This window comes from Scleropages formosus, chromosome 9, assembly GCF_900964775.1.
Source record: "Scleropages formosus chromosome 9, fSclFor1.1, whole genome shotgun sequence".
Taxonomy (NCBI): domain Eukaryota; kingdom Metazoa; phylum Chordata; class Actinopteri; order Osteoglossiformes; family Osteoglossidae; genus Scleropages; species Scleropages formosus.
Window position 1 is genome coordinate 27,710,568 of NC_041814.1, and position 15,315 is coordinate 27,725,882.

The 15,315-nt window shown below is 47.5% G+C and overlaps 1 protein-coding gene across 2 annotated transcripts in view; it reads right to left on the reverse strand.

Annotated features, from left to right (window-relative positions):
- myripb (myosin VIIA and Rab interacting protein b) overlaps positions 1 to 15,315 on the reverse strand; it is a 102,815-nt gene that overhangs the window by 43,025 nt on the left and 44,475 nt on the right. For both annotated transcript variants that reach the window (XM_018756787.2, XM_018756785.2), the window contains exon 3: positions 5,961 to 6,182. In XM_018756787.2, coding sequence (XP_018612303.1) covers positions 5,961 to 6,182 — 222 coding nt within the window. The remainder of the gene's footprint in view (positions 1 to 5,960; positions 6,183 to 15,315) is intronic.

Here is a 15,315-nt window from a genome sequence, read left to right on the forward strand (position 1 = left end):
GCACTGCTTGCTTGTCTGATACCACCATGTTGTTGGTCCACATCCCTCAAGCAACCTGCAGGACACTTCAGCCAGAATGCTATGCTCATCCACCTCTGGCAGGCCAGTGGTCCCACTCACTTTTTGAGATCCAAAATCAAAACCAAAAAGCAACAGCTGATAGCATAGTGGTTAGAGCTGCTGCCTTTGGCTGCAGATGTTGCTGGTTCAAATCCATAATTCAAAATCAACTGCTGTAGTACCCTTGAACAAGGTACTGACCCTAAGTTGCTCCAGTAAAATTATGCAGCTGTATAAATGGTTGCATAATGAACAAAATGGTCAAAGGTTTGCCGATTTGGACCTGACGTCATGGAAGGAGCCCCCTCTCTCCCTCAAAACTGCTGAATCCTTCCAAACATTCAGGAAGGGTCTCAAACCCTTCTCTTTCAGAGCCACGTCTCTCCTGACCCCGTAACAGCTTCATAAACATGCATCACACCGAAGTCGAACACACGGGCTGTGCTTTGAGTGTCCCGTGTCGCCATCGACACCCCTTTGCCTGCTTCTGATGCACTTCATGTTTTCCCTTTCCTTTTCCCTTTTCGTACATCGCTTTGGAGCTAGATCAGTACATCTAAGTACGAATGTGACATTCGCAAAAATTGACGAAAATCGCAGCCAATGGTGATGCAAATGTGCGGCGCTGTCAGGAGATCAGGGGGAAGAAACGGCTCTGGAAGAGATGGGTTCGAAACCCTTCTTCGGTGCTGGGAAGAATTCAGCAGCTCTGCACTCTACATTCATGGTGCGAAAGTGAACTGTGAGTATAGAAGGTCAACAGGCTGAGAGGTGGAGGAAGACGCTCGGTGAGCTCACGCGCAGCTTCGCAACAGGAAGTGAGCGTCAGCCGCTCTCACAATCCGCCTTAAGAGCTGCAGATGAAGAGGGCCTGGAAAAACGGGTGCCGTGAAAGATGCGGTGCGTCTGCACCCAGGAAGCCCTCCTGCTGTGTGCGATAAGGAAACACCGGTACAGGCATGCAATGAGGTGCCTGAGGTTGGGGGGGGAGGTGGCGGTACCCATATCTCCCCAGGAGCTCACGCTTCCTCAATGAAAGCGCCGTTCTTGTATCGCAGACGCATTCGCTGTTCATCACCAATCCGACGGGCTGCTTCCGCGCACAGCCGACTCGGCGCTGTGCCCGCACATTGCGCCCGCCGTTGATACAAACACACCTTTGCGTTAAACCTGTCATCCTACAAAGGCAGTGTGTGTAAGATGGGGACTTACGCGTATGAGAGGAAAGGACGAAAGGTAAAAAAAAATTTAAAGGGTGAACAGAAAAGGAAGGGAAAATGGGTCAGTTACCTGGGGTGCTGGGGTGTCCCGATCTGGACACTCACCTGACTGACATGTGGAAATGTTTTTCAATCCTAGAAGGGAAGCGAAACCTCGAAGGGATGCATGCAGCAGGAAGTCCTGCTCACACCTTGTTCTGTCAGCCCCGCCCTCCACACAACGTCCCCCAGAGAGGACACTGATCCTCAGGCCAGTACACTTTGTGAAGTCTCCTGCACAACCACCTCACGGCACTGAAAAAGGGACGATGGCAAAAAAGCAGCTGCATACTTCCAGTAATGTAGCACTGCTGGTGGAACCAATGGCATGACGACAGCTTCTATCCTGTCCCCGTTTCGATCGTCCCTCCCTCTCCTGCATCATTCTTTCCCTTAAGGGCTGGGAACAAGGAGCTGTATGCCGCAAAGGTGCGAACCCACAATGGATTCGAGGAGGACACCCCAGATCCGCGACGCACTGCGGACCTCCCTTTGGTGAGCGAACATCTCAGAACGGGCCTCCAGCATCTCGCGCTGCGGATCCCCCTCCGACAGCCTGGACGGGAGATGGGAGGCAGCGGCGGCTCAGGCGAGACGCAACTGTTTGCGGTGAGGAAATGTGACGGGGAACTTCGCGCCCGATCAAAAAGCACTGAGGCTCTGAGTCAGAACCATCCTGGAGAATGAAAAATGAACATATGCAACGAATGTGTACGGGACGACGGGAGTCAAGAGCATCTTTCAGAAACCCAGACAAAATCCCAGGTGGGAACACAACCGCTGAAGGAGGACATCAGCCACTGGTGTGCAGAGACGCAGTTCAGCTTTTACCACTATTTACACTAAACGCTTTCTGAGGAGCCCTCCTTTCGGATCACTGTACTCACACTGAAATCCATCCAGACCCACTCCCCCACCTTCCTACAGAGGTAAAAACAAGGTTTAGGTGGAGAAGGCATCATACAGAGGCACATTAACAGCTCTGTGCTTGTGTAACTTCAGAGCACATGGGGTAGTGAGCCTTCAGAGCCACTGAGGGACTCAGTTTCCAGATATTCACAGGTGTAGCAGCGAAACTGCGATCCCTGAAGGAAACATAATGGCGCAGCTGCCAGAGCTCCCATCGGACACTGGGTTCCAACAGCCCTATGGATGGCGGGGGGGGTGTCACTCATGATTGGAATGTCAATCAAAAGGGGAACACAGACTTCAGATGTAACTCTCATGACAGGGATAACCGACAATGCACTGCACATTTCTACTGCTGCCACACACACACACACACACACAAACACACACACTTTCAGAACCACTTGTCCCATACGGGGTCGCGGGGAACCGGAGCCTACCCGGTAACACAGGGCGTAAGGCCAGAGGGGGAGGGGACACACCCAGGACGGGACGCTAGACCATCGCAAGGCACCCCAAGCAGGACTCGAACCCCAGACCCACCAGAGAGTAGGACCGTGGTCCAACCCACCGCGCCACCGCACCCCGCTCTACTGCTGCCATTCTTACGTTATCACTTCAGAGAAAGTATATTTGTTCATTTATCTGACACTTTTCTCCCAAACAATTTCAAATTATTTACCCATTTGTACTGGAGTAATTTAGGGTAAGCATCTTGCTCATGGGTACTACAGCTGGAGGTGAGACTCGAACCTACAACCTTTGGGTCTAAAGGCAGCAGCTCGTACTGAGTTCAGACCCAGAACATTCTGGACCCAAGAGAAAAGCCCAAAACACTACGCTACCTGTTGCTTCCCAGTCTTCCAGCCTGTCTCTCACCGGCGCCCCCTATGCTCTGAACACAGCAACCTCTCCGATGTTCTCACCTGCACATGTTGCAAATGTTTCAAGTGCCCATCAAAGAATAACATTGCAACATTCAGCATCACTGGAAGTACAGCTTCGTTTTCATACGTGTTCCCGCAAGACCCAGCCGAAAAAGAGCTTTGGACAAACTGCCACGATTCCAAGGCCCCGCCCTTAAACGCAGTATTGAAAAGCACAGAACGTCCTCTGCAACGTACATCTGGACTCAGCATTGTAGCAGGCACAGTGAGAGATGCATGTAAAACATATGGCCTCTAGAGTGGACAAAAAAGAGCTGCTGGGCCTCAAGAGAATATGACAACTCGACATGACTTAAATGGTCAAGGGTACGGGCAACAGGAACCCCCTGCGGTTTGGTGAACCCCAGGGAGCCTGCGCTGCAAGATGGTCCTGAAGGCAGTGGGAGGATGACAGGAGCCTTGGTGCGAGCGCCAGCATCTCGACCTTCCTGCTCTGAGCGGAGCTTTGCAACGAGATCATGAAGCACCTTAATCACATCAGCCTGCGCTGTATGTGTACCTGTGAGTGTGCGCATGCGTGCATGCATGCGTTTCATTTACAAACCAGTGTGGCAGGAAACAGCAGCATTAGCCAGCTGTAGTGTAGTGGATACAGCTGTTGCCTTTAGACCTGAAGGCTGCAGGTTCAAATCCCACCTCCACCTATAGTGCCCTTAAGCAGAGTACTTACCCTAAGGTGCTCCCGTAAAATGACCCAGAATTAAAAACAGGTAAACAATTTTAAGTTGCTTTGGGAAAAAAGCATCAGATAAGCGAATAAACAGTAACGTAGCGGCGGTGATGACCGAAGGAGCCAAATCCCAGCTGGGGCACTAGTCTCATACGCTTGCGTGTTTATCAATAATCGCTACAGTGAACATTAGGTCAGGTTCTGCCAGTATTAATTAACAGCAATTACCCATAGTAATAATTAATAATAATTAAGCCAGTGGGTGCGCTGGTTTCCTCACATAATCCAAAGCCATGTCCTTAACGTAGACTTGCAAATCTAAATTGGCCATAGCGTATGTGTGTGTCAGTGTGTGTCACGTTGTTCTCCTGTATAAACAGGTGAATAATTTCAGGTGGTTTAGTACAATACATGTAGCCCACATGTAATCTTGGACACAGATGTCAGCTAATTACGAGTGAATGGTAAAGAAATACAGGTGGGTTGAGTTATGAGTTATGAGGTGGGCAAATCCTTCTGGGTTGTTTATGGATCACCTGATTGGGGGACTTCCGTTTAAATCATCGTCAGCAAAAACCCAAAGAGGCCACCCGCTCCGCCCGTCTGCAGAGGATATTGATTTGAACTGATCCATCATGACACCCCCTCGCTGAGCTCCGAAATACACGGGGCAATTACACGGATGCGTGGGCGTATTCAGCCACGATTCCACAATCCGAATAATTATTATTAAAGGCCTTGGGTGGGGGTGTTGGCGTCCGTCTTGCAAAATTATGAACGCAACAGGAGAAATTAAACGACAAGTCGAACCTCCTTAGGACGTCCTCCACTGGGACTTAACATCCAAACACTTGAGGAGCAAGAAAAAAAAAAAAACGGCGGGAAGCGTCAGACAGACGTCGCAGGCGTAGCACTCCCTCTTTTCCCAGGAGCCTTCACTTCACCCAGGGGGCTGAGAGGCAGAGATAACCATACGTGGGTTTGCCTCCTATGCTCGTCGCGCTCCTTCATGTGAGAAGAGAGGCTTCCAGAGCAAGAAAGCCCTTAAAACAGGGTCCGCCGGCTCTTGCTCGGCCCGCTGCACTGCTGGAGGACGGGAGGGGGCGCGCCTCCATTACACTCACCACACCAACCACATCCAATACCTTCCCGAATTCATCATGACTTGAAAGAGAGGAGGATGAGAAAGCCAACTTAATATGAACAGCGGCGGACAGGACCCCTAGTGGAACCTGGACAGGACACCAGTCCAACACAGGGCAGTCGCTCTCTCTTTCTCGCTCTCTCTCACACACACACCAAAAAAGGACAATTTAGAGTCAATACTCATTGGACTATGGGAGAAAACCCAAAGCACACACACAAACCCCACACAGACTGAAGTGGAATCAAACCCACAGCCAATGAAGTGAGGCACCAGGGCTACCTACCGCATCGCAGTGCCGCCAGTGGTTCCTAAATATAATGGTTTGATTAATAACTGTGTCTCTGTATGGTTTAAACAAAGCGTATCGGGCGCTAATTTAATTTTGGTTGTTGGTCCAAGAGTTGGGTTCAACAGTTCCTCTCTGTCATTAATTACCGCGGTGCAGACAGTCCCAGCAGCTCTGTCCAGTATCTGCATCACATGTGAGAGACTCTGCCTTGCCTGTCGCCTACCATCTCCCCAAGTGCAGCTGCGTGTGTAACAGCAGCCGTGCGGAGCTGAGCGAACCACAAACCTGCTCTCTCTCTCACACACACACACACACACACACACACACACACACACACACACACACACACACCTCTTTTACACACGACATGCGTGTGGCTCCATGGTGGGCGTCACCTGAGGAGAGTGCGTCAGGCAGGTGGCGGACAGAGAGCTGCATGTGCCTCGTTCCCACCTGCACACATGCATATTACACACGCACTCACGCGCCACACACACTCATTAGCACAAATACTGCCAACGCACACATGTATCGACAGTCACACACCAAGCCTGAGAACCACACACCCAGTTGCACATGTGCTGCTCTTGGGAAGGGCTGCTTCACGTACATGTGTCTCTTTCTCTCTCTCTCACGCACACACACACACACACACACACACACATACACACACACTGACCTGCTCTTCTGGCAGGCGCTGCAGATCCAGATGCGCTCCTCCTTGCTGTAGGTGCGGCAGCCCTTGCACACGTTGAAGCGGCAGTCTCCGCACGGCCGCTTGGGGTTCAGCAGGAAGGTGAAGGGCGAGCAGCAGCGCATGCAGCAGCGCTCGTTGAACTTCTCCTGCCTGGACAGGAGGGAGCAGCGGCTGCCTTCCTCATCCAGCTCCTGCCTCAGCTCACTGCCGCGGGGAGCCAAAGGATTGAGAGAGAGAGAGAGAGAACAAGAGTGAGCGAGCAAGCGAGGGAGGGAGGGAGCGAGCGAGCAAGCGAAAGAGAGAGAGATACTGACAGCAAGACGGAGGGAGAGTGGGAAGGATGAGCAAAAGACAGACATAATGAGAGGAGGACACTCTGGGGCACAGAGAATGAGAGACTGAGAAATTTAAGGGATGGACTGAGAGACTGGGATAGAAATGAAGAAACGGGACCTGTGTTTACCCTCCAAGCCAAAAGATGGCAGTAAAATGCACCCAGACACAATGGGGTTGTTAATCGTCCCCAAAATCAACTCCCTTCCACAGTGTTGAGAGCTCGTTGTCAAGTGTTTCGACCCTGCTGATGATTAAAAACTTGAGGAACCTGTTTATAGGATGAATGAGTCAAAAACCAGCACCAAATAGGAGCTTCTGAAAGCCAAATTTTATTTCAATTTTAATGTCACCTGAATGTAATTAAAAGCTATATTTGAGATCTCTATTAAAAGCATGGGAAAAGAAATGAAGGAACATCTGTATTATTAATCTATAGAGATTAATAATGTTTGTAACTCAATGGAAAATGCGACTTCGATGTTATGACAAAACAAATTACAGACAGACTTCTGGTCCCAAGCGTGTTTGTATTTCAAGGAGGGAGTGTATTCTCAGAGCATCCAAAGGTGCGGCAACCTGAGCCCTTCTCCTATACTCCTCCAGGAGTTCACCCTCAGATCCTCTGACTTGCAAACATCTTAATATGATTTTCTCTGCTTAACAACGCAACCGGTTTTATGGCATTAGAAGAAATGCGACGACTGGCTCTAGCGAAAACAAATGAATATCACCCGAACACACTTTTTTTCTTGCTGGCCCCAAAACTTCCGCACTGCCTGCTGAATGAGGGACCTCAGTCGTAATGGAGCTAATGACGATGATCTTCCAGAAGCTGAAGGTTAATGAAAAGGCTTTGACGTGCAGAAGAAACGAAAACCCTGCGATGACTCTGGTGAAATTGAATAAACACTGCTAATGACACGCCGGTGTTTTAATTAGGCCCTAATTATGCAAGACGAGCCATCGGTAATGGAGTCGTTAAATCCCCATCATGGACTGTAGCGCAGAGGATCCAACCCCCCTTCGCAGGTGGTCTCTACTGGTTGGCCATAGGGCAGGGCGCTGGTTCTGGATGGTACCACGCTGACTGATGGGGTCACAGAAGACGGTAAGTGGGGTAAGATTCCAAATCCTCTCTCAAGCATACCTGCCTTGTAGCAGATTGCGGCAAAATCTTCAGTGCAGAGGTGAATGAAGGTTGGGGGAAGTGATATGGTAGGGTTGCTACGGGTTAAAGGAGCTTAGAGAATTACCACAGATTCTCCTGCTCTCTCTGTCACACGCACACACAAAAGACACACTCAGAACAAGCGAGCGATTAAGCGGCTGCGGTGGACAGATGTGGGGTCATCGTGTGGGACGGCCTCTCCATTAGCATTTCGCAGAGCCGCTGCTGAGAGGAAAACAAACACGAGACCCTCCGGGTGTTTTCTGCGCTGCTTGTCTTTCTGCGTGTGAACGGAGGACAACGTGGCAGGGAATCGCGGGAAGACGGCAAACGGAGCTCTGCTGGGCCTGCGATGCAGTGCTACGGATAAAAATATGCAGTTATGTGAAGAAGAAGCATCTGTGAGAAGTATGTGAAGCATCTGCAGCTCGAACAGAGGTGACTTGTAGCTACATAAGAGCGCTGTCTCAGGGACCAGGATATTCCTCGTGCCTTTTCGTGTTTTCTCCAATACTTCTGGTGGCACATGGGCTCAGAACCTGGCATCGGCACGCAGGGGTTCCTCACCTGACTCGGGTACCTGGCAGAAAGAACCTATGTGGAGCTGAGGACTCCTGTGACATGTGATTGGCCACATCAGTGAAACGCGTATAGGCCGACAAAAGATATCTAGGTTTGGTCCGTGAAAAAGCAGGAGCAGTGGTGAGATCCATGCCTCTAATCCACAGGCTGTCTAGTGGGCTTCACTCCACTGCTGGCAGGTGGCCTAAATCCACTGTTAGTGCACCAACATTGTTTGTAGAACGGTACAACTGGGTCATTTCCAAAACACTGTAGGATGAAGATCCTCTTGCACAGGTTGAAGACCCCTCCTGTGGTCTGCAAACTGCTCTCATATGGGTAGAAGACACTCACAGAGGTTGAAGAGCTCACTCACATGAGCGGAATACAACTCTCATGTAGGTTTCATATAGTTCTTATGTTGGTGGAAGATCTCTCATATCCAGGCCGATGCCCTCTGCCAAGGGAGCTGAAGATCCGTCTCACTGGGATTCAAGACCTTTTTCACATGGAATGAGAAAACTGCCCACAAGGGTTGAAGATCTCTTTCATACAGTTTGAAGACTGTATGAAGTCTGAAGACATTTCTCATGTGGGTTGAAGACCTTTCTTACCTAAGACCTCTGTCAAACAAGTCTCCCTCTTGTGGGCTGAAGATCTCTCATGTAGATTGAAGTCCTCTATGACAGCATCACTCCACCTGGTTTGTCAGACACTGACAGGTTATATCTTGATTACAAAATGGACCTCAGACCTGATACTGTAAACAAGCAGTAAGATTAGCGGAGTATTGCACACCACTTCTATATGAAACGACAGTGAGTAACAGACAGCTGCTTTGCATAAAAGACAGCACATGTTTACCCCATGTTCTCAGCAGCAAAGGACACCACAACTCTTGTCACATTGTGTGTCTTCTTACATGCTCCAGTGCGGTAACTTTCAGTCATGTGAGTTTTGGTTCCCACCATCCTCCAGCAGACTTCAGAGCCCATGGGAAGAAAGCCGAACAGTAAGTCTCTCATCTTCCATCTCCCTTTTTTTCCCCCCGATTGGTTTCGCTCCCTCTATTTCATGCGGTGTGCCAATATTGTCACTGCTGCCATGGATAATATTCTACTAAAAGTAGAAAGCCAAACTTTCAAGCATGAGCAGCTGGCCAGAATAATGTCAACATCCAGTTTGACCACCATTCAGGTTCCAAGAAGGTGCCTACTGTTGAGCCCCTGAAGACACCTCCTCTGTAAAACTACACAACTCTACCAAGATGAGAGCGTAAACCCGTAAGGTTTGCCTAAGTCACCTTTGGATAAAAGCGTCAGCTAAGCAGGAGAAGTGTATCCTGTGAGGTGTCCGTCTACTGAGCGCAGGTGCTGCAGGTAACGGGAGATAAAGGCTTATCTGGCACCCTACAGGGATAAGACTGTATGAGCACTTCTACTGACTTTGCAAGTCATTTCAGATGCAAATTACAGGATGCTCTTGAATCAGGGGCTCCAATGAGTCATTTAAATCTTCTAACGCTGCAGGTGAAAACACTGGAAAGAAGCCACTGGAGAAAAAGACGCTGAACCGAATTGCAGCTCGTTCCCACAAGTTGAGTCCAAGTTCGAGCGCAAGGAAGATCAGTCCTTTCTTTTCCCTGAACCTTCACTTCTTGCTTCAGCCCGCATGAGAGGTCTTTAACGGCACCAGCGGGAGCTCCCTTTAACGTCCTTCAATGAATAAAAGATGGCCTCAGTGTAGGATCTGTTAACAAGCATCCAAAATCGTGTTTGCATGTGGCTGACGTCTCTTTACTTACTCCAAAATGCTCTGACTGCGATGTGATGCTCTACGTGCACGACGCTGAAATGCTGCGTAGTTGGTTTTCGGGGATGACTGGGCACCAACACGGAGCTTCGTGAAAAAGAGCATAACAAACGGAAGGTAGTTAACGAAACAGTGAGATGATGGCCAAATATACAGACGCAGCTGATCCAAAGGCATCCATAACCGAGAAGGAAAATGCTATTTTCTTTGTCCCTTAACCGACAAAATTTCTCATCTCACTGAATTTCCTTCTCTCTCGTACTAGACCATCCAACACTTGTCAGCTGACTGCTCTATTTCTTAATAACATCTTGTCGCAGCACTCTGTCAAAACCTAAATTCTTGGAGGGACAGCAATTAAAAACTAGTCCTTAAATCACAGAAGTTGAAATCTCTCAGAGCAGACAAGCAGCATGGTGACCCAAGGAGGGGGAATGCATGGGGGCATTAACCAACCCAAGTGGGTGTCTGAACATCCAAGTTCAATAATCACAATGGATAGGACAGAATGAGTCTTCAAACTCTGACACTGGTAGAAGCTGCTGCAAAAGCACAAGCTGGACTTTGGAAACACCACGAGATCATTTCTTTCCACAGCTGAGCTTTTAGTCCGAAGACCTGGTGTTTCCGAACGCCATTAGCGACTGAGCTGCCAGCATCACCTGGGAGTTTCTGTGGACAAAAACACCCTTGAACACCCTTGAGTAAACACACATGGCCTCCATCAACCTGGTCCTCCAACTGCCACGCATCACAGTCCATCCCCAGCCAGGAGAACTCTGTCAGGCACTCACACACACACACTAACCACTGCTTCAAAGGGCTTCTAGGCCCTCGAGGAGATGTCAACCAAACTGGATGGCTTAGTTGTGGTGAACTTTATCATTTCTACATGATGCAGCCTCGTTCGCTGAAGATACACACCACTTCCCACTTTATTTCTGTTCTTACTCAGTTTGAGTAGGCAGAAAAACACACCCCTATACAACAGCAGACATCAGTTACCACCTGCATTTTGACTCCTTTTTTCGTTAATGCTTTTGAATGTGCAAATGGCCCCAGTGGGTGGCGTAGTGGTTGCTCCTATCCCCTTGCAACCAAGAAACCCAGGTACTTAGAGGTATTTACCCTGATTTACTCAAATTAGAATAAATGTAAATTTGTAAATAATTGTGAGCAGCTTCCTGCACAAATGTAACATTGCAGATCACTTTGGAGAAAAGCTTCTGATAAAGAAATAAACAGTAAAAATAATATTATAAATGATATGTAAGGAATCTGTACGACACATACAAGGTAACGCTAATAAATGATTGAGCTTCACCGTGTTCATCTTAGTTATGTCCATTTTGCGTTAATTGTTATTAGTTAAAGTTTACTGATTACAAAAATACCACTAGTTCTTCCAGAGCGTCAGTTTTAGTTTGGCACTTTACAGCCACTGGAAGATTCTGGAAGGCACCAGAACATCCTAGAAAGTATCAGATCCTAACAGGTACTGGAATATTCGGTGCTTGGAACCCGGTGCCAAAATTGGCCAAAATTTGCTCATTTCAAGAATGTGGAATATTTTTCTAAAAACTTACATAGAGTACAAACTAACATAAAAAAATACAATTCATCTCCCAAAGCTGAATGTAAAAAGGGAAAAAAAAAATCTGCATAATAAAATTTTTGTTACATTGTGTAATTCATCAATAAGTGTTATTAGGGAGGTAAGCATGTGATCTACAGTGTGTGACATTGCTGGACGCTCATGGCCCTCATGTTAATTTGCATCTGCAGCGTGTGATGTGTGGACGGACTGGACACCTGAACGGGAAATATCTTCTGGACGACATGATCCCCATTCCAACCCATCTCCTTCCTTCATCCAAAAATGACTAGGACTACCACAGAGAAAGCAGGATTTCTGTCCTCAACCACGGCAGTCAGCGTAGAGCAATTCCCAGCACACAAACAATTAAACACGTCATACTAGCATGTGAAGGACGTCTCACACGCACGCTGTCCCACATCTTCACGTAGAGGAAGGTTTTTTCTGCCCTCAGTCTAACAAAAGCGGATGTTCAAGTCGGCATGCAATTTAAGTCAAATGTGTCAGTTGCAGATAACGTTTTTCAATTAAAATGTTTTCTGCGAGAATGTTTTGTGTCAGCCAAAAAGCATAAAAATCCTTTCAGGAAGTTCGCCTCTGGTTCAGTCGTGGGATAATTTAGGAGGCAAGCAATTTGTTCCCGTGTTTAGCTGCCCGGCCTCTCAGGACTCGTCCCCATCACCGCCAATCCCCTGTAATTGTTCCTGAGTGACGGCGGAGGAGGGAAAGAGCACTTCGCCATCCTCATACACACATGCAACAAATTGTTCTTCCAATTAAAACAATTACTCTGTATTACTTTTTATATTAGAATAACCACGCGGGAAATGAACTAGAAATCATATTTTAGTACTTTTGAAAACATAAAAATGCCTAAATGTAGTGAAGTGAGTCAATTTTGCTCTTTTGTTTTCACATGAGGAAGTGCAGTGATCATCTGCACCTGTGTGCAAGAAGCACGAAGAACAGATTACCTCAATCTCAGAAGATCCACAGGTTCACCTTCCTGTCCACCTTGTACATCCTCAGTTTGTTAAACCTCCACAGCCTCCATCTCTTTGTACAACACAGCTTTCTTCAACTCCATCTTTTCCATGTGTCCATCATGAGTCTTTTTTCAGCTCCATCTCCACCATCTGTACTTCACCAGCTGTGCCTCTTTAACTCAATCTTCTCTGCTCTTCTTCAACATCACTTTCTTCATCTCCTCCTGTCTTCATCACTCATTTCTTCATCTCCATCTCCACCAGCTATACTTCAACATCTGTCCCTCTGACTCCAACTCCCCTACCTGTAACCATCAGCAGTTTCCTCTTCTCCATCTCCTCCACCTCTATCTCGATCATAATGTAGTTGAACTCCACCTCCACAACCTCTTCCTGAACCATCAGCTACACTGGCCTTCAGCTAAAGTGGTCACATGTCACCAATGAAGCACGTCTTCCCCTTCTCAGGCGCTGTGAGCAATCCCCCCTTCCTACTTTCTCAGTACACAAAACATAAATGTGTTAATGTGTGACAAGCTCAGCTTTAGAGTCACATGCAGCCAAGTGGACAAACAAAGGTCTCAGGGAGGTGAGGATGGAGACATTATTGACTACTGCAGAATGCCTAAAAGAAGAAGATGGGACATCAATCCTGCCACTGACTCTTTCCAGGGAATCTCACACACACGTGAACGCATTAGAAAGCCATCACCAGGGTGTGTCTCAAGGAATGAAACTGAAGCCCCTGGCAACTGAAATGAGTCGTGGTTGTGACTGTTTTACCCCCGTTGGTCAAACATCACCACCGAGAGAGCTGGAGACAGTCACGCCAACCTGGGTGCTTGAAGGTCGGGGCTCACAATGGCGACTCAGAGAAACACACACATACTGTAGACAATCTCATCTGGCTACCTCGTGTACACCACGCTCAGCTGTCCGTCAAACTAAATTTAATTTGAAGTATTTTTATTATAGCTATTTATAAGGATTAAAAATGTACTCAGGTCTGTTTTACTGAGCTTGTTCTGAGAGGAACTTAGTAGGTGAAAGTGATTTTGGAGTTACACACAAACCGACTTCTGGTCAAAATTGTGCTTGCAAGCTGAGGAGTCGGTGTAATGCTCTAGGGACCCTGGACTGGCATCAGTACGTGGCACTGGAACTTAGCCCAGACACGGATGAGCATTAAATAAAATAAACAGTCAAAGCGATTGTTCCACAATTTGTTCTTCCTTCAAGCCATTAAATACGAAGCAGAGCGTTTCATTATCCAACAACCCACCAGGGCTCTATCAGGACATGAAGGACATTCCGGAGGCTTTTGGGGATGCCAGACTCCCAACTGGGAACACAGGGAATGGAGTAAGGAGCAAAATATGGAGGCAGGAGAGGAAATAATGAGCTACAGATGAGCAATGCAAATTGCTGCCCTGGCAGATACATTACATTATGTAGACGAGTGGTCTGGACAGGCCAGATCTCAGCTCAGCTCTAAGACCTTCCTGCTCTCTCTGTGTTTTCCCAATAACAAAAGCGTGACAGCAATTAATCTTTAATGAAGAATCTGTCTTACTGCATAGCTTACTGGAGCTTTGAAACTGAGAATGGCATGTTCCAGTACACGTAAAACTCGGGACCAAGAGGTTGGAGGGAGTTCAGAGGCTGAAATGCGGCACCCTTAAGTGCGGTACTTTCCCAAATGTGCTCCATCTTGAAAGAGTCCAAGAGGAACAAGAAGAATCGCTCACTCTTTCGTAAGCTATGGTTGAAGGCACTTGAGCACCTCTGGTCTCAATCCTCAGACCCACAGCACACTTCGCTAAAAGCAGTTTGGCGCTGGAGTAAATCTGCAGCTCATCTCTCAACTGGACAGCACTGACTTCGGAAACGCGATTAAATATTTATGAGGGGAAGTTATGAGATTGGATTTGAGTGTGTGTAAGGGGCAGTGCTGTTTTTGCATTCATCATTTTGAAGGGAGGCTGATTGGTGTGTCGCGCTGCTTCGGCGAGAGAATGCACCTTGGCACGCCCCTGAAATTATGCAAAATAAGGTAGGGGCCTCTCTCAACGGGGACGTTATCTTATTCAGGCATTTTCCATTTCATCAAGTCTTCATCGTTTAGCTTCCACACACCCAGGTTACAAAGATGGCAGAAACCACTGACGCAACTTAAGTACTTTGGTGAAGAACACCTCTTTTGGGATGTGAGCCTGAGATCTGCTGGAAAAGCCCCCCAAGCCTCTCAGCCACCAGAATGTTCAATATTGTTTCTGTAACGTAACAGATGCAGAATGTTTGAGAGAAGATCTTTGTCCCCTATTTCTCAAGTCCTGCCCGTTGACCTCTGACCTTTACCTTACTACTGTGTTCACTGACCCCGTGAAGATTAAACAAAGGGAGCAGGTCATAGAATTCCAGGGCAACACATGCCAAGAACGACACCATAGCCAATTATATAGAAATATATTCACTGGAACCTTTTGTACCAATGTAAAATTGGAGAAGCATATTGACAGAAGGTCAACGGAGAGGAGATAACTGACCTGGCGAACCCAAAGCAGCAATATGGTAAGGTCATCTGTCCCCCAGCAATAAGTACCATGGCACAAGGTATACTCATATAACACTACCTTTCTGTTTGTAAGGCATATCAGTATTTAAAAATAGGTACTCTGGTGGATCAGGTAACAGCCCTTTGGTTCAATACAGCGGGATTATTTCCCGTTACATGGGTCTTTTTTTTTTTTTTTTTATTTTTAATACCACAATGAGAAATCTGATCATAGTGGACAGACTGCAGGGAAAGAAGAAAACATCATTTTGTCACAAATAAAATAACATGTTTTATTTAACAAATAAGATCAATCCGTGGTG